This window comes from Gymnogyps californianus, chromosome 1 (genome assembly GCF_018139145.2).
Source record: "Gymnogyps californianus isolate 813 chromosome 1, ASM1813914v2, whole genome shotgun sequence".
Lineage (NCBI taxonomy): Eukaryota > Metazoa > Chordata > Aves > Accipitriformes > Cathartidae > Gymnogyps > Gymnogyps californianus.
This window is the reverse complement of record NC_059471.1, coordinates 179,149,157-179,164,702: the sequence shown is the minus strand read 5'-3', so window position 1 is coordinate 179,164,702 and position 15,546 is coordinate 179,149,157. Positions and strand designations below refer to the sequence as shown.

Here is a 15,546-nt window from a genome sequence, read left to right as displayed (position 1 = left end):
CTGTCTAAGATGTTCTCTGATAGTTGTCACAGAAATTGGTAGTGGTCTCTGTGGTAGAAGTGAAAACCTGTTTTGCTTGACAGTGGAGTTCAGCTCATTTCCAGCATTTAAGTTGTACAAAAAATGCAAATTTCTCATATTTTTTAACTCACTGACAAAATCAATATTTGAAATGGCTGTTAAATTGCAGTAATTTTTGTAATTGCTTCAGTTGCATAAAGCAAGGGTAGATGATGTCCAGTTACAGCCCTGGAGCTTGGAAATTGCTGCTAAGAGAAATCTGCAGAGCTGCTTCTGCAAGAAAGAATCTTCATTAGTGCGTCAGTAGAAGTGATGAGTGTTTCCTATTTCTAAACCATTTCCCCGAGTTTTCTTTGAAATCAAATGTAGCATTTAATAGCATTCACCTGAGTGAGTTAACTAACTGGAGGCCTTTGTTCTTGAAAATGAATCTGATGACACTTTTGCCTTTCTCTTTTTAAATGTTAAAATTGCAAAAGCAAGTGACATTAACACCCTATTGAAAATGTCTCTTTTTCATTCATTAGTTGCTGAAGCATTTGAATGTTAAAAAGATCTTGTCTCTTACAGCAGGTATAGTCGAGCCACTAGTCTTTTACCATCAAAAAGATCAGTCCCGCTAAAATCCAGCCAGGTGAGTGAAATTGAATATTTGAAATATGCCTATGAGAGAATTTTTGTAAGTAAGTGCTGAAATATTGGTGAAAGCTTTCATGTTTCTAAATATAGAATCTAATTCCTTAGCCAGAATTATTTAGTGTCATGCTAGAAGCTTAAAAACTAACTGTACTGAGATAGAAAATATGTATGAGACACTTCTACTTCTTGCCTATACATTGTGTGTGTGAGGGTAGATCCATGTTGTGGAATGGTGTGAAGGAGGAGACCAACAGGACAGAATTGTTGAGCCTGTAGGTATGCTTACATGGTGCAGCGCAGCCTTATACAGAAATGCTCGTTTCGATTTGGAAGTCTGCACAGGGATAATTCTTCCTCATCTTTCTTCCTTGGATGCGTCTTTCACTGGTTTGCAGTTAGCATCTCCTGTTTTGTACTGGATAATGCTGTCTTTCAGGTCGTTAAGACCTGGATAGGATGTTGTTGCTATTGCTGAATGACTTCCTCTTGCCCATATCCTGGTATAGAAAGAGGAGACCCCTTTTCACAGGGCTTGATTAGGGAATATATGTTGACCTTTTTCAAGACAGTCTTCTGAGGCTGCTAAGTCCTGTTCTTTAAGATGAACCAAGGCTCATTTGCCTACCTTGCTTTTGCCAGTGCCAAAGTGCAAGAGAATATAACAGGTCAAATGCTCTTTATTCCATAATGACAATCAAATGCTCCATCATCTAAGATCATCCTACTTACTTGGAAGGTGCCTTTCTTCTGTATTTACACCAGCCCTGGTTTAACACGGTCTGAGCACATACTGAAAGCTGCTCATCTTTTAGTTCTGGCCACTGCTTACTGAGTTCTTAATTTGATTTTGAAATACTTCAAGAGTATGAAAAATGGCAGGAAGAAAAGAGAAGGAGCTGTTATTTTTACCCATCCTTTCTTCCTATGTAATGTTTGTGTCTCCAGACTATCAACAGTGTGCAGTGCACTCACAGTTTTAGGAAGCCTTTCATTACTTAGGTTTTTCTCTTTAGATGTTGACCCCTATATAAGGATGACTTGTGTGGTTCCTCTGAAAGAAACAAGGTTAACTTAAAGTCAGACTAGTGTAGTATTTCTTAATCTACTAGTAGCAGCTTAGTTATGTGCCACTTAAATTAACTAAACATTTTTTTTTCCTAGGTTTGTTTGTCAAAGACGAAAGAGTCTTGCTCCATGAAGATTTTCCGGATGACCATAATAACTTTGATTGCTGTTATGGCACTATGGTAACAGTTAATTATCAACAAATTGACTTGTTTCTCCCTTCCCCTTTCTACTTATGTCATCAGAAAGAAGATTGCAATTTTTTTCTTCTTCTCACCCTTCCTACTCAAAGAACACAATGTATTAAAATTAACAGTGAATATGCCTGGTAATATTGTAAAGTTGAAATCATTTTAGAAAAGTGAGATACTCATGTGGTACACACACTACTAATCTCTGTCCATGTCACAATGTATGGTGCACCTTGAATGTATCTTGGTGGCTCATGCTACAGGTGCAAAGGTGGACTCGTGAGACTCTGCATGTTTTATGCAATCATTCTGTGCTGAAGTACAATTTCTGATGTACAGAGTGATTCTGTTCTGTGAAATGAAGCTGGACTTGTTCCCAATGTGGTGGGTAGTCCTGTGACTCTGAAAGTTTAACTTGCGACATTAGACTTGTGGAAAGTATGCTCTGGACTTTTGAGATTGCCATTTTCTGTTTCCAGTCCAAAAACCTGTGGCTTACAATCTCTCTGTGAACCAAGTACTTTGAACTGGTGTTGTGATTCTATTTACAATGGAAAACTGACCATATTTTGTGAATACAAGTATATGTATATATACATATATACAGGTATATGAATACAATACTGTATACAAGTATCTGATCTAAACCCCATTAAATTCAGTCAAAATTTTTGCCACTAAAGGGGAAGTGATCAGATAGTGATCAGACCCTTACACTACTACATTTGGACAAGATGCTGTCAAGGTATTATTCCTATTATGTTACATAAGAGATGGATGTAAATCTACAGAATAATTCTCTTTCTACAGTGCTTTGACAATATCGACCCTATATTTACTTAGCATTCATGACAGACGTTTTGAAAAACATCCGATTTACAGGCAAGTAGTTAAATTAGTGTTAGTGAATTAGAATTAGTAATAGATTGTGGACCAATGTGTTTTGGTCCACAGCTCTGATGTCCATTTCTTAATGAAATGTTTTTCTTTTTCTTCATCAGCAGTACCACAAGTTCTGTTCTGCTCTCTCCCTCTACCACTGCAGCAGGTACTGTATCTCTGCTGGTCTGCATACACATACAGGCTTTTAATTTCTGTGCTATTATAAAATGCCAATAGACACACAGCACTAGTGAGAAGTGTGTCTTTTTTTTTTCCTTTAGCATTGCAGGGGGAAAGCACAAGTTCTCACAGCATGCAACCCGTCAGCAGGATCCCTGAAGTGAATTTCTGTGACATTTTGCCTTGTGACAATGTCTATTGTTGTCCAATTCATCAACCAAAAGTCAAATCTCTAAGTTATGAGAAAACCAATGTAAAGGAGAAACGTAAGTTGAAACATTAATTTCTATTATTTACGATTTGAGTAAAGACTATATGAAGAGCGTGGGGGAAGGGGCAAGAATCTTGAAAGGTAGTTAGCTTCCTACAAAAGAGCCTAGTCCAGAGGATTTTAAAAATCCTGATATAACTAATCATCACTGCAGTCAATATGTTTTTGAAAAATCTGGCCTGGTTACCTTTAAGAATTTTTGGTCCTAAGATATTTTGTCAGGTCTCACTGTTCTTCCTGGCCATCCATGGTAAATGATTTCATGTGAACCAGAAAGTCACTAAACCCTTTAATTAACCTTTGGCTACAGTTGGACAGGAGTTGATTGAGGGTAGTGGAAGGTGAATTAACAGGTGTAAAAAAACCCAGAACACTTAATGGTGTCACAGTGTGGCGATACTACATCTTTTCTGTGGGCAGAGACAGAAATTCAACTGCCAGAAAACATAAAACTTAGAATTAAAACTGTGCTCATTCAGGCAGGGTTTTTGAGTAGAGAAATGCTATTTGAAGGCAGAGCTCTGTGAAATAAGTTACTTTTACTGGAGTGAATTCTCTTTCAGATATTGTCTGCCAGATGTTATGTATGTAATATATGAGTAGGTGTATTGTTTACAACCTCTATGTATAAACTCTTTCTTATAAATATTATAAAGGTATGCACAAGTTGTTGGAATCTGTATTCCTCTTTCCCAGACCTTAACGTTGTCAATGTCTGGAAGCAAGCGTTAGTATTACTAAACCCAGCATTCATACTCTTTCTTTCTTGGCCTCGGGGACAATTCTTGCACCAACCACAGTTGACAAGTTGAGGTGAAATTGGAGACAGATGCAGTTCAGCCTCTGAAGTACAAACGTCTGCCAGGGCAGGCATTGCCAATTGCTGTGACACCCTTATCACATGAACTGTTTCAGTGGGATTCACCCACTGACCATTCTTTATACGGCAAAGTGCTGTTGTCTGCAGACAAGCTGCATGTAAGTGGTCCTTGTGATTCTTGTGATTAGTGTTGCAGTAAGCCCTATGGCAGATATAGCTCAATACAGTGCTTTCAAGAGGTCATACCTAAGTGATTTGTATTATTCTGAAGCCTGAAAGAGTGTTGATTAATTAAAAAGTCATTAATCTCTTTTACAAATGAGGGAACTGTAGACGGATGAAAATGAAACATGAAAACCTTCTATCCCCAGCTGGCTGCTTTTGATATTAGGTGGAGAGAGAAGATAAGAATAAACATAAAGCATTACCTTCTCAAGGTCTTATGCTCCAAATAGCATTAAGTGTGGATCCAAGAGTGAAAAATCAGCATAGTACACAAGGTACTGAAAGATTTCAGATCTGCACAAGTTTAATGAAGCTGAATGTATCCCCAGATGGAAGGTAACAATGTCAATATGAAATCCAAATAGAAGGAAAACCAACAAGCTGCTTAATGTAGCTGTAGCCAAGATAAATGAAATGGAAAATGTTTTCAGAACAAAAAGCTAAGAGTTAAATATGGGGAATAATCAAGATAAACAGTGGATATTTTAGAATCAGCTGATTAGTCTGATTCGTGGAAAGATACAACTATTTGAAATTACAGTTGAATTAATTGCTAATTTAGTTCATATTTAACAGACTTTCTACTGTTCCACCATGTGATACCTGAATTCTGTGGGTGCAGGCTACTACTGAGTGCATCCACTGTAGCTCCTAATCCCTTGCATCTCAGATTTGTTGAGGAGAAGGCTGTTAGGAGTGTTCAAGTAGAAACAAAAGCATTCATAAGCAAGACAAAATTTATTAAACAAAAATTCAGCACATATTTATGTAGTCTAGCTTAATGTGGCCTTTTTTCTTCATAATTTATTTGTCCTAAGAACTGGTTTCTCTGAAGGATTTAGGCTTTCAAACTCCTGTTGATTTTAGTGGAACTAAGGAGCGTGAATACCCTTCAGCATCTGGGCCTTTTCTGCTCTCTGCTTCCCTGCCATTAGTTGCTCATTGCTTGCCCCTTCATGTTAAGTGTCACTGGTAACCAGGGGCTGTCCTTACTTTCTCTTAGAGTGTTGTTTCTCCCTGGTGCCTCTCCCCTCACAATAAAAGCTTGGTGAGTGTTCCTGCTGGATTTTGGTCAACTTCATGCATTTGCATTTATTGCCTTCAGATGGCAGTTAATGGATTCATAGCAAGATACCGCCACCTCAAGAAATCATCAGCAAGTTTTTTCCATACTGTTTATAGAATATTACAATTCATGTGAATTAAAACTAGGAAGTGCTTGAGGAAAAAAAAGGATACCACATTTATTGGATGAGTTTATCTGAATCTTATCTGAAGATAATGGTTGTCCTCGTTACATTCTGGTCATGCTCGTACTTTTATATTTGTTATTGAATTGGATCTTCACACCCCACATGGGCCTTTGAGAAAGCCCTCAGAGTTACTGTATGTGACAGAGTGGAAGTTTACCACAATTTATTGAAGGCTGCTGCAGTGTTTTTTGGTGGTTCCTGGTGTTCTCAATTGGTAAGTTGAGCTCCAAATAAAAATAACATCAGGGTTTGGTTTTCTACATTTCATTTGGATTGCATCAGCTTAAAGGACAATGAAATAGTAATTTTATGAAGACTAAAAAACCAGCTAAAAATAAATTTCTATACTGGTTACTGACTCAGTTCAAATAGTTGAAATCTTAGTGAAGTAAATCTGTCTTCATCCTAGTTTTTATTCAAAATTCTGATACCCACTTAATGCTTTCTTCCATCATCTGTGAAAGAATCACAGTATTAAATGTTTAGTAATTCAGAGTATTTAATAAATATTCCTGCCAACACTTGCACAGCTGAAGTATTTTATCTACAGGGAGAACATCTTTCTTTCAGTGAGCAATCTTTTACCTTTACCAGGGGATATAGGTTTTCCTACAGAATAGTTCTCTGTTAATGAAAATGCAAAATGGCAGGGAACGTTAATGCATTGCTAACATATCTAGACTATTAAGAGAAAACAGAAGAAAGTGAAAGGAAGATGTGACAACTAGTTTGTAAATTAAAAGGAAGAATGAGAGAACGAATAGGCTTTTTTTAGATCTACCTCAAGACTTACTGTACATGTATAACTGATTGCATGTGTTCAGTAGCCATTTTTCTAGGTGTGTGGAACAGTATAAAGAAATGGGATAGCAGATGACTACTAAATGCAACAGTTACCACCAATGTTGGCAGAACTGGTAGATCTATATGATGAGCAAATAAATAGAAAATGGATTCAAGGAATAACTGGCAGCAGTACCACAGATTCATAACAAAACACAAAAATGATGGAAATCCCAAAGATGATTTTGTATTACATTGCTTCTGGGCCCACGGATTCCAGTTGTTAATGTTGTTCCATGCTCTCGGTCACCTACTAGCATGAGAAAAGCCTAGATTTTCTTATTTCCCAATACTGAAATGAAAGCCAAAATCTGGAATGAATAAGAAAACTGTAAGGTCAATCCAGCTGTCTTGTTTCAATCTCAGTGAAATAATGCATTTTGATCCTTCCTTTTGTAAAATGAATTTTTATATAATGAAACAGTGACTTTGTTCTAAACAGTAATTTTGAAATCAGAATGTTTCCTTTGGAAAACATGGGAATGGAGCGTTTTGGTATTCCAGAAATACATGATCCCATTTTTTTCACAGATGAAATGGTATTTGATGAAGCATGTTAGTTTAGGCAAGATCAACATTTCTCAGTGCCAGTTCATTGGTTACATGTCTCTGAACAGATTCTTGGCTGGCAATTAGTGTAAAAGCACAGGAATAACTTTAAACCATTTCCCATGGGCTTGAAGGGCCTTTTGCCTTCCCCAGGTTGTACTATGTGATGATTATTCAAAAGATCTTTTAAAGTTCACTTTTCTAGAGAAGTGCTGAGAAAATTAATAGAATAAAAAAAAATAAATCATCAGCTTATATTTCCCAGCCTAGTTCAATGTTTGAAATTACAGAGGTGACAGTGAACATGGTGATCATGTTGTTAGAGCTGTGTATTAGTTTCTCTAATTTGGTGACTCATCCTTTTCTCTCTGAAGTACTGTGTCTCACTTGGGTCAGTCCTCAGTGTCTTACATCTCACATTCAAAAAGCTAAGTTGTTTCCCTGGCCTATGTTTGTGTGGCAGATGCCTATTCTTACTAATGCCATTTTCTCACTAATAAGAAAGATGCGGCTTTATGATTAGATTTGTGCTGAAGTGCCTGACTGGATATTGACTTTTGCTTTGGCTCTCTGTTATAACAACTGGTGATATTCTGTGTGTGGGATGAAATCTTTTCTATTAGGCTATTTTTTGAAATGTTTTAGATATCCTGTAGAATTTCAAAAGCTTGTTTCTTGTTATCTACAAACTTCTTTTGACTGTATATGTCTTCTGAATAGAGGTGCTTTGTATTTTAAAGATTTCTTGTGTGGTTATGCATGCCTTTATCCAAGAGATAATTAACAAAACATCTTCTGGTGTTGTATTCATATTTTGTTGTTACAACTGTGCAAGGCTAACTTGGGGACGTTTGTATATACATCCTTTCACAGGAAACAAAAGTGACATGTTACCTGAACGAGATCCAGTCAAAAAATCTAATGGAAAGCCTGATCTTGGAAATGACTGTAAGTCCCATATGTTTTTTAAAAAACTGTTGAAATGTATACCTGTATAACTTTGAGGAGCTACCTTTAGGCTTGGAATTCTGCTGCTGGAATTTAGAGAAGTTTCGTTTATAACTGGTCATTATAGAGAATTAGCACTTAGGAATCTATTAAATACCTGTGATTCACTATAATTTTCTTGTCATTCCAATTTATTCTTACATCTTCATTAGATTTTTATAGACATTCTGGCTGCCCTCTCTAGAGAGTTCTTAGACTTGGCTTCAGATGCAATAAAATGACAAGTGACATTTTCCTTGACAGGGGCTAAAATCTTGTAAGGTGCTCAACACTGCTAACCCTTATACAGCAAAATGCTTAAGGATGTGAGTGTAGGATTTGTGTGCAGGAAATGTGTGATACAGTGTGAAGGAAGTGTTTGGGGTTTGGCTCAGTTGACTTAACGGATTAAAAACGTCAGCTGCTGAAAGGAGCCACCTCTACCTTAGGATCCTGACACTGCCTGCATCAATGGAGATGAAATGAAGTTCTTCAACGCAAGACTTTTGGCTTGATTTCAGGCTCCCCTTTTAGTGACTGCGCACTGCTGTCAGAGCCAGTCTGGGCTGAAAATATTGATTCGTTTCCATGAAGATGAGTATCTGCTGATTACATATGTTATAACGGCATGCTCTGGCATTCATTCAGTATGAGCAGGATTATGCTTTGTCTTTTCTGTTTATGTGGATGCTCTGTTTTAAGGTTTGTTTATTTTATAAATATTTGATTAAAGATTAGGCAATATTTGGATAATAAAACATCTATACACTGGCATGCACTTAAAGCAGGTTGCTACCCGGGGCCATGTAAGGAATAGAAGACAGGTTCTGCTTGTTGCCTGGGTAAGCCCCAGTGGGATGATCTGGGAAAAATCATTCCCCTTCTGATTTTTTTTACATGGCTACACACCTCAGAAAATGGCCTCTGTGGCATGACTGTGATACAGGTTGTAATGAGATGCTGTGTCATAGGGAAATGTTCTTCTGTGCTAATTCCTTGAGACGAACATGCTCAATTTCCCTGTCACTTAAGCGTGCATGTGGATTTGCATGCTGAAAGTTAAGTATATACTACCACACAGATGTTTTATAATCAGATCATAGGTCAGCCTCTAATCATCAAGTTTCTCTGCAAAGTAGGGAACTGTTGCTGTAGAACTGAGGAAAAGAAACACAAAACCAGTGTTCACAGCGTGATGTGAAGAACAGGCTTGGGCCTGCTGAACCAGGTCCTCCTTGTGCTTTCTGCACCACATTGCAAGACTTAAAATATCAGCAGCTTGATGCTGTAGGCAACAGCTGGAGTCTGGCTATCCGCTGATGTCTCACACACTCCCTCCACACCTGCGCCTTCCCCAGACCATTGGCAGTGTGAACCTAGGTCCACGCAGGGGGATTAAACCTGTTCAGCCCCTTCTGTTTGAGAGCCCTCCACAGTTCAGACTGAAGTGGGCTGGTTTAGGGGTCTGAGATGCTACAGGTCCTAACTATGGACCTGCACTGATTGAATGCTGTAGATGTATCCAGAAGAAATAAGCTGTTCAGGATGCAGCTCAGTGCAGTCATTCCTAGGCCAGCTGTGAAAGCAGAAGCTGTGCTGCTGTGTTAGCCCACAGGTTCTTGCTGCCTAACTCTCCGCAGGGTTAATCTGCCTTGGGGAAGAGCCACACCATCGTGGCTATACTCTTCATCGTATATGTAGAATATTACAAAACTCTTAAGTTCTTGCAAGTTCAAGGCAACATTTTATGAAGAAATTATAATATTCATTAGTTAGGTAGTTTTCCTGCACATAGGATTAGAAACAAGTTTTGTTGCATTCCAAATTATTTCTCTCAGCGAAAATAATGTTTTTCAATGGTTACTTGCATGAGCATGGCTTCTAATACATTAAAATGAACATTGACACATTTGTATTCTACTTGGACTGCCATCAAAATAGCCTTCAATGTCTGCCCAAAAGAAAATGTTACAATATTAGGTGCCCAGGATATTTGTCCTTGTAAATCGAACAAGGATCTTATCTCCCCTGTAATGGCAGAATGAAGGTACTCAACCAGAGGCTTTTTACTGAGCGCTAATTTAGACCTGCAGCAACTCCTGTAGTGGCAAGCAAGGGAGTAGATGCCACTGTATTAATTGCAATTTTATTATGCTCTTATCTAAGATTTCTGAAATAATGAAGAATAAAACATTATTCTTAATATTTTTAGGGATTGATACAACAATCAGTTCCATACAGATTTTGGAAACTCAGCAAAGCATTGACAATCGCTATTGTAGTAAAAATCTACAGTGCAGGTAGGTAAATTGTTTTATTATGCTTTATTATGGTGGAATAAAATACCATTAATGTGGCACGGCTCCTTGGCTGGCTCCTTCTCACAGTTGTTTCCTCTAGCATACAGGAGTTTTTTCTATCTTCTTTTCTTTTTAAATTTAAATGCAATTTCCATGTTTTTGCAAAGATACTGTCTATCTCGAAATCCTATGTGTATTAATGCTGCCTTTTTCAGGTCTGGAAATTACAGCTATGTTATTCCTGTTAACAAATACACACCCATGGATGTAGAAATCTCACTGGAAATAAAGTAAGTACAATTAAAGATAATACGTACATAGTAAGACAGTGGTTCATTTTTTGGATAGTAATTCTTGCCTGATTTCTATTGTGACACGAATTTGTCCCTATTCAGAAGAGTGGGACAAATCTATGCACAACTAAGTTCTTAACGTAGACCTTTGGGTAGATCCTTTGCTGTAGCATAGGCCCAATACTGCTGTCAGCCCAGTGACAATTTCATCCATTGATGCAGATACTAAAATCAGTAGTCTTAAGGGTCAGTTTAATAATCATTTGAGCAGACATGTACACATATATTAGCAGGATTGTGGCCTTTGGCCTAGGGATTTGATTTTTTTTTTTGGTGTAGAGAAATATTATTAGGAACATACATAAATAACTCCAGAGAACACCTTTTTTTGGCCTGTTGTGCCAAGCCCTGTAAAAGGGGATTCTTGTGCAGCAACCTCTGGTAATGCATAAAATTGTGACTTATAGCAGGAATAAGCAGCAGACTTATTCCACTTAGCAGATATTTTCTCCTCAAATAAAAGCCTAGCTCCATTGTGTTCTCCCAGAAGTAACAAGTCCTTTCTTTTGGGATTCTTGTCTGAGAAAGGCCAGTGATAGCCAGAACAGCTGCCAAATACTCTGCTTGATGACACTTCCAGTCTCTCCAAGAAAGGGCTCTGTGAAGTTATGGAGTCTTTAGGTCCAGTCTTTTGATCTTGAATGTTATCCTTGTAAACATCTGCCTTTTTCAGATAAGAGGAAATATAACAGTACTCCTGAATTGCCTGCTTGTTTTCTACAGCCACTGAAAATTTGTCTTTTAAGTGTGTGCCATCATAATCTAATAATACAGCCCTCCCATGTAGGGATTAATACATCATACTCAGAGTTTCAATGAAGCAGATACTGAATTTATTTTGGATATTGGTTTGTGGTTTGGGGGAGGGGGATTTTCAATATATACCTTTTCTGTATACTTTTGCTAAAAAAAGCCACAAAATTAAAAAAATCAGAACACTTAACAAAGCCCAAACACATTTGGATTACTGCTGTGTCCAAATACTGTAAGATACTGTAAATACTTCAAAAATTTGGAAAACCTTTATGCCTGCTGAATAAAATCAAATGAAATCAACACACGCTACTAACAGCCCGTCTAGGACAGAGAATCTGCCATATATGAATTATATGCTTTAAAATTGATGTTTCTTATAATACCTTGTTAATGTTGTGAAAGCACATTTTGTTGGGGGGTGCTTCATTGTTCCCCACAGCATAAGCTGTAAATATTCATGTCACTTTTCCCCCACCTTCTGCTTTCATTTTTTCTGCTAGCCATTACCATATCTGAGTTCCTTTGGATCTCCAAGGCATTTTTGTTTGTTTATACTGTTCTCAGAAAAGCCATCTGGTAAGCTAGGAAATGCTGGAAACTCTCTCTAGGGATAGTTTGGAGAAGATATGACCATGAGGTCCTTGCTGTTGAAGAATTCTGAATGAAATTCTGTTTACCACTGCTTTCCCAGACAAAGTCTAGGATATTTTTACTTCTTTTTAATGGTATATTTGCACGTGTTCAGTGGCAAATGGGAGTTATTTATAAAGGTCCCTGTTTTAAGGCTTATTATGGGTTTGGCTTCCATAAAATTGATGTTGTGTTTAGATGACCAGGTACCTTCTGGCACAGGTATATTTTGCCTATGCATGATGTAAGCCATGCAACTCAAGCATGTCATGACCATTAATTTGTATAAAAAGTCATATACAGGAACTTGTGGTATGAATATGCTTAAGGTTTGAGGAAGTTTAGTGTACATTTCTAGATTTATCTTAACAACTGTAAAGATCACCCAGATTTCCAAATGCAAAACATCCTCCATTTGTGGGAGGGAATGGGACCAGATTAGAGATTGGTGGCTTAGGTTTAGCTCCTTCATATCAACCAGTGAAGTCAGCTCCTCTGCTTAATTTCTCCACAATTAATTTCTTTGGATTTTTCCCCCGTATGTATATTGTATTTATATATATGATTCTTCTATTTAAGAGCAATGGGATAGATGCTTATTTTTCTCTGTTTCTTGAAGCACCACAGAACCATTAATTATATTTCTCTGCAAAGTCACATTTGGAAATTATTGCTCCCTTTATTCTTCAAGCCAAAACAGTAGGAAGGATTTCCTAGAAACCACACAGGTAAGATTTTTGCAGCAATACTCTGGCTTGTGGGGATCATTTTTATAAAATTAATGGCTGCAAAATTCTGATCTTGATCAAGGTAGTAGAAATCCAAACGGTACTTTGAGTCTGCCAGTCATAGCTGGCTTTGGCATGACCATAATGCGATGCAGCCTTTTTGTAGGAGTCAGTTTTCTGCTGACTTTTATAAAAATCTGTCTAGTGACTCTCTGCAAGGACAGTTTTGAGTCTGCTTCAGCCTAACTCACCACTGTAACTCATTATATCTCCAGAGATACTTAAGAAATGGGAGTACTTATCACCCAGGGTCTTACGAGACAGAGTCCTCCAAGCTCTCACCTACTCTACTGTTTCCATTATTGTCTTATGGGTAATGAATTCCAGTTTTTAAGTCTTGAATTTGCTGGAAACAATGGTAGTATTCCCCTTTATTTCTGTGTGAACAGGAGTTTACCAATAAATCTCTCTAGGGAAAATTCTTCATTGTAAAAGCAAGAGTTGTTTACATGTCGTTGTCTGGATTGCCTCAACGGGAATAAAAGCTGTTAAAACACATCAGCTATTCCCAGTAAAAAAAATATCTAGAGACCGGATCTTGCAAACTTTTGATAATCTCCAGTAAATTGATGAAGGCCTTAAACTCCCTTCAAATTCTCTGGAAATATAAGACTCTTTCAAGGCCTCGATTTGTCCACATTACTTGGAAATGTTTATTCTGGCTAAAACAGTAGGAAAGGCAGAAGCAAGGATAACAGCATTTCTGAACACATTGTAGGAGAAACCACCCTGAAGTTAGAAGTCATTTCAGAGTCGTCTTTAGATTTCTCATCTATGGTGCCATACATGATGTGTTCTTAATTGATTTTAAATTACTTTTTTGGTGCTTTGTCAAATCAGAGCTGTTGGGATACCCCCACCCTTAAGCTGACTTCCTGATCAAATGTGTTTGCAAAAAGTTACAGTCTTCTCTGCAACTGCTGCAAAGCCATCAGAAAGCCAAAGTTGTCCAAGTTTTGACCTGTCTGCCGTAATACCAACAGAATTGAAATTAAGAGGGTTTCGCAAGGCAGAATTATTCTTGAAGCTTACTGCCAAAACTGGTCAAAGCGATTTCCTGTGTCAACCTGAAATCCACATCAAAAGAGTAAAGCTAACTAGCCTCCAGCAGCAGTGAGCATTCAGATTTGATGTGACTCAGAATAGAAATGCTGCCTAGTTGAAGAATTTTTTTTCAAGAGGATTTTCCTAGGGACTGGAAGGCTTATTCCCTACCAAAGGGCAGGACAGCAATCATTTGGACTCAGCAGTCTCACATAAGTTGTATCATGTGAACATATCATCTCCAACAGAGAGAATGTGTCAGAAAGTGAAGGGGGGAGGGAAAGATGAAGGAGTTGAGACACTAGAAACTGATGAAATAAAAGTTACCATGGATCATTAGGCTAAAAAGAGGTGAGGATTGAATTTTGTTTTATTCAATGTACCATAAACATTTCAGATACAAAATATAATATTTCATATGTACGTGGCAGGACACTGCAATCAAAAATAGCATGAAATCTTGCCTGCGTCTGTTTTTGAAATGCTGACTGAAGATTCTGCTTGTATCTTTAGAATATGTAACAGAACTTTCACTGCCTTCTGAGGACTACTAAAGTTGCTGTTTCAAAATCAGCAGAATTGCCATTTGCTACTATTACACCTTAAAGCTCTTGGGCCACCTGGCACATCAGGAACAATCCCTATTTGTTGTGGGATTTTCTTGGAAAACTAGAGAGGGAGTTCAGTTATTCAGAGCCAGCTGAGTGTCACTGGGAGCCAGATGTCCGTCAGTTCCTGGGCAGAGCTGATCAGAGCAAACTCACATTTGCAGGGTTTAAAGTCAGCACTTTGTCTTCAAATACTCTGACTATAGCTATCAAGTCTTGTTATCATAATTACTTTGCACTGCATTTGTCAATGAAATGTTTCCAGAGCCTATCCTTCTCTCCAATTTAATGTGAAATAAGGTTATCTAATCTCTCCCTCTCATTTATCATCTAGGGACGTCAGCATATTTGGACTCTCCCTGTAGCTAAATTGTATGACAGCGCATACTATTTCCGTGTAGCTGCACCGGTAAGCCTTTTCAAATGGCAACACAGCAAAAGACAAATAGCATTTGAACTGAGAGAAGATCCTATATGAATCTCCTTTATTTTCCTTCTGCAGGGTTTTGCAGGCTGCTCGACAGATCCTTATTTTGCTGGAATGTTTTTTACTGATTACTACTTCTATTTTTATCGGCAATGTAACTAAAATGTTGCTGATCCTTCTGTTCTTTGGGGAAAAGACAAAGAAGCTCTTGATATGAAAAAGAGACTTGTGAATGGCCCTGGATATTTTTTTAAACCTCTTGCTGAGTTGTATGGCACTTTCTTTTTTGTTTCGTTTTTAAATTAAAAAAAAAGGAGAAAAATAAAGTGTTTGACAACAACCGAAGCTCTGCATTTCCAGCAGCTGTTTCTAAAAGGATGTGAGGCAATGGAGTATATGATGTGCAAATAAATAATCCCATTGATCATAGTGAAGTTTTATGTTATTGTACATATAGCAGACAAGAACAAATGGGTAGGAGCTCTGCTGAGCTGGGATACACTCCAGTCCTCAGAAGATGGTAAGATAATAAAATGTTATTTGCAGTCAGGAGACCTGCTTCTGTCCTACAGGCACATACCTCCTTTTAGTATCTGCTGCCCTTTATTTATATACAAATCTATTTTTTTTTCGCTAAAAAAAACAAAACCAAACAAAACTTTGAGAGAGAAACGTAGCACTGTGCAAATGCCCTCTAAAATAAGTGCTGTAAAT

General features: G+C 37.7%; 1 protein-coding gene across 1 annotated transcript in view; it reads left to right on the top strand.

Annotated features, from left to right (window-relative positions):
• The window catches only part of MYRFL (myelin regulatory factor like), a 46,153-nt gene extending 31,049 nt beyond the window's left edge, over positions 1-15,104 (top strand). The window contains exons 15-25 of the mRNA XM_050907550.1: positions 592-655; positions 1,822-1,907; positions 2,727-2,798; positions 2,918-2,964; positions 3,080-3,244; positions 7,813-7,887; positions 10,139-10,226; positions 10,442-10,516; positions 12,585-12,693; positions 14,740-14,814; positions 14,908-15,104. Coding sequence (XP_050763507.1) covers positions 592-655; positions 1,822-1,907; positions 2,727-2,798; positions 2,918-2,964; positions 3,080-3,244; positions 7,813-7,887; positions 10,139-10,226; positions 10,442-10,516; positions 12,585-12,693; positions 14,740-14,814; positions 14,908-14,994 — 943 coding nt within the window. The 3' untranslated portion in view covers positions 14,995-15,104. The remainder of the gene's footprint in view (positions 1-591; positions 656-1,821; positions 1,908-2,726; positions 2,799-2,917; positions 2,965-3,079; positions 3,245-7,812; positions 7,888-10,138; positions 10,227-10,441; positions 10,517-12,584; positions 12,694-14,739; positions 14,815-14,907) is intronic.
• The last annotated feature ends 442 nt before the right edge of the window (positions 15,105-15,546 follow it).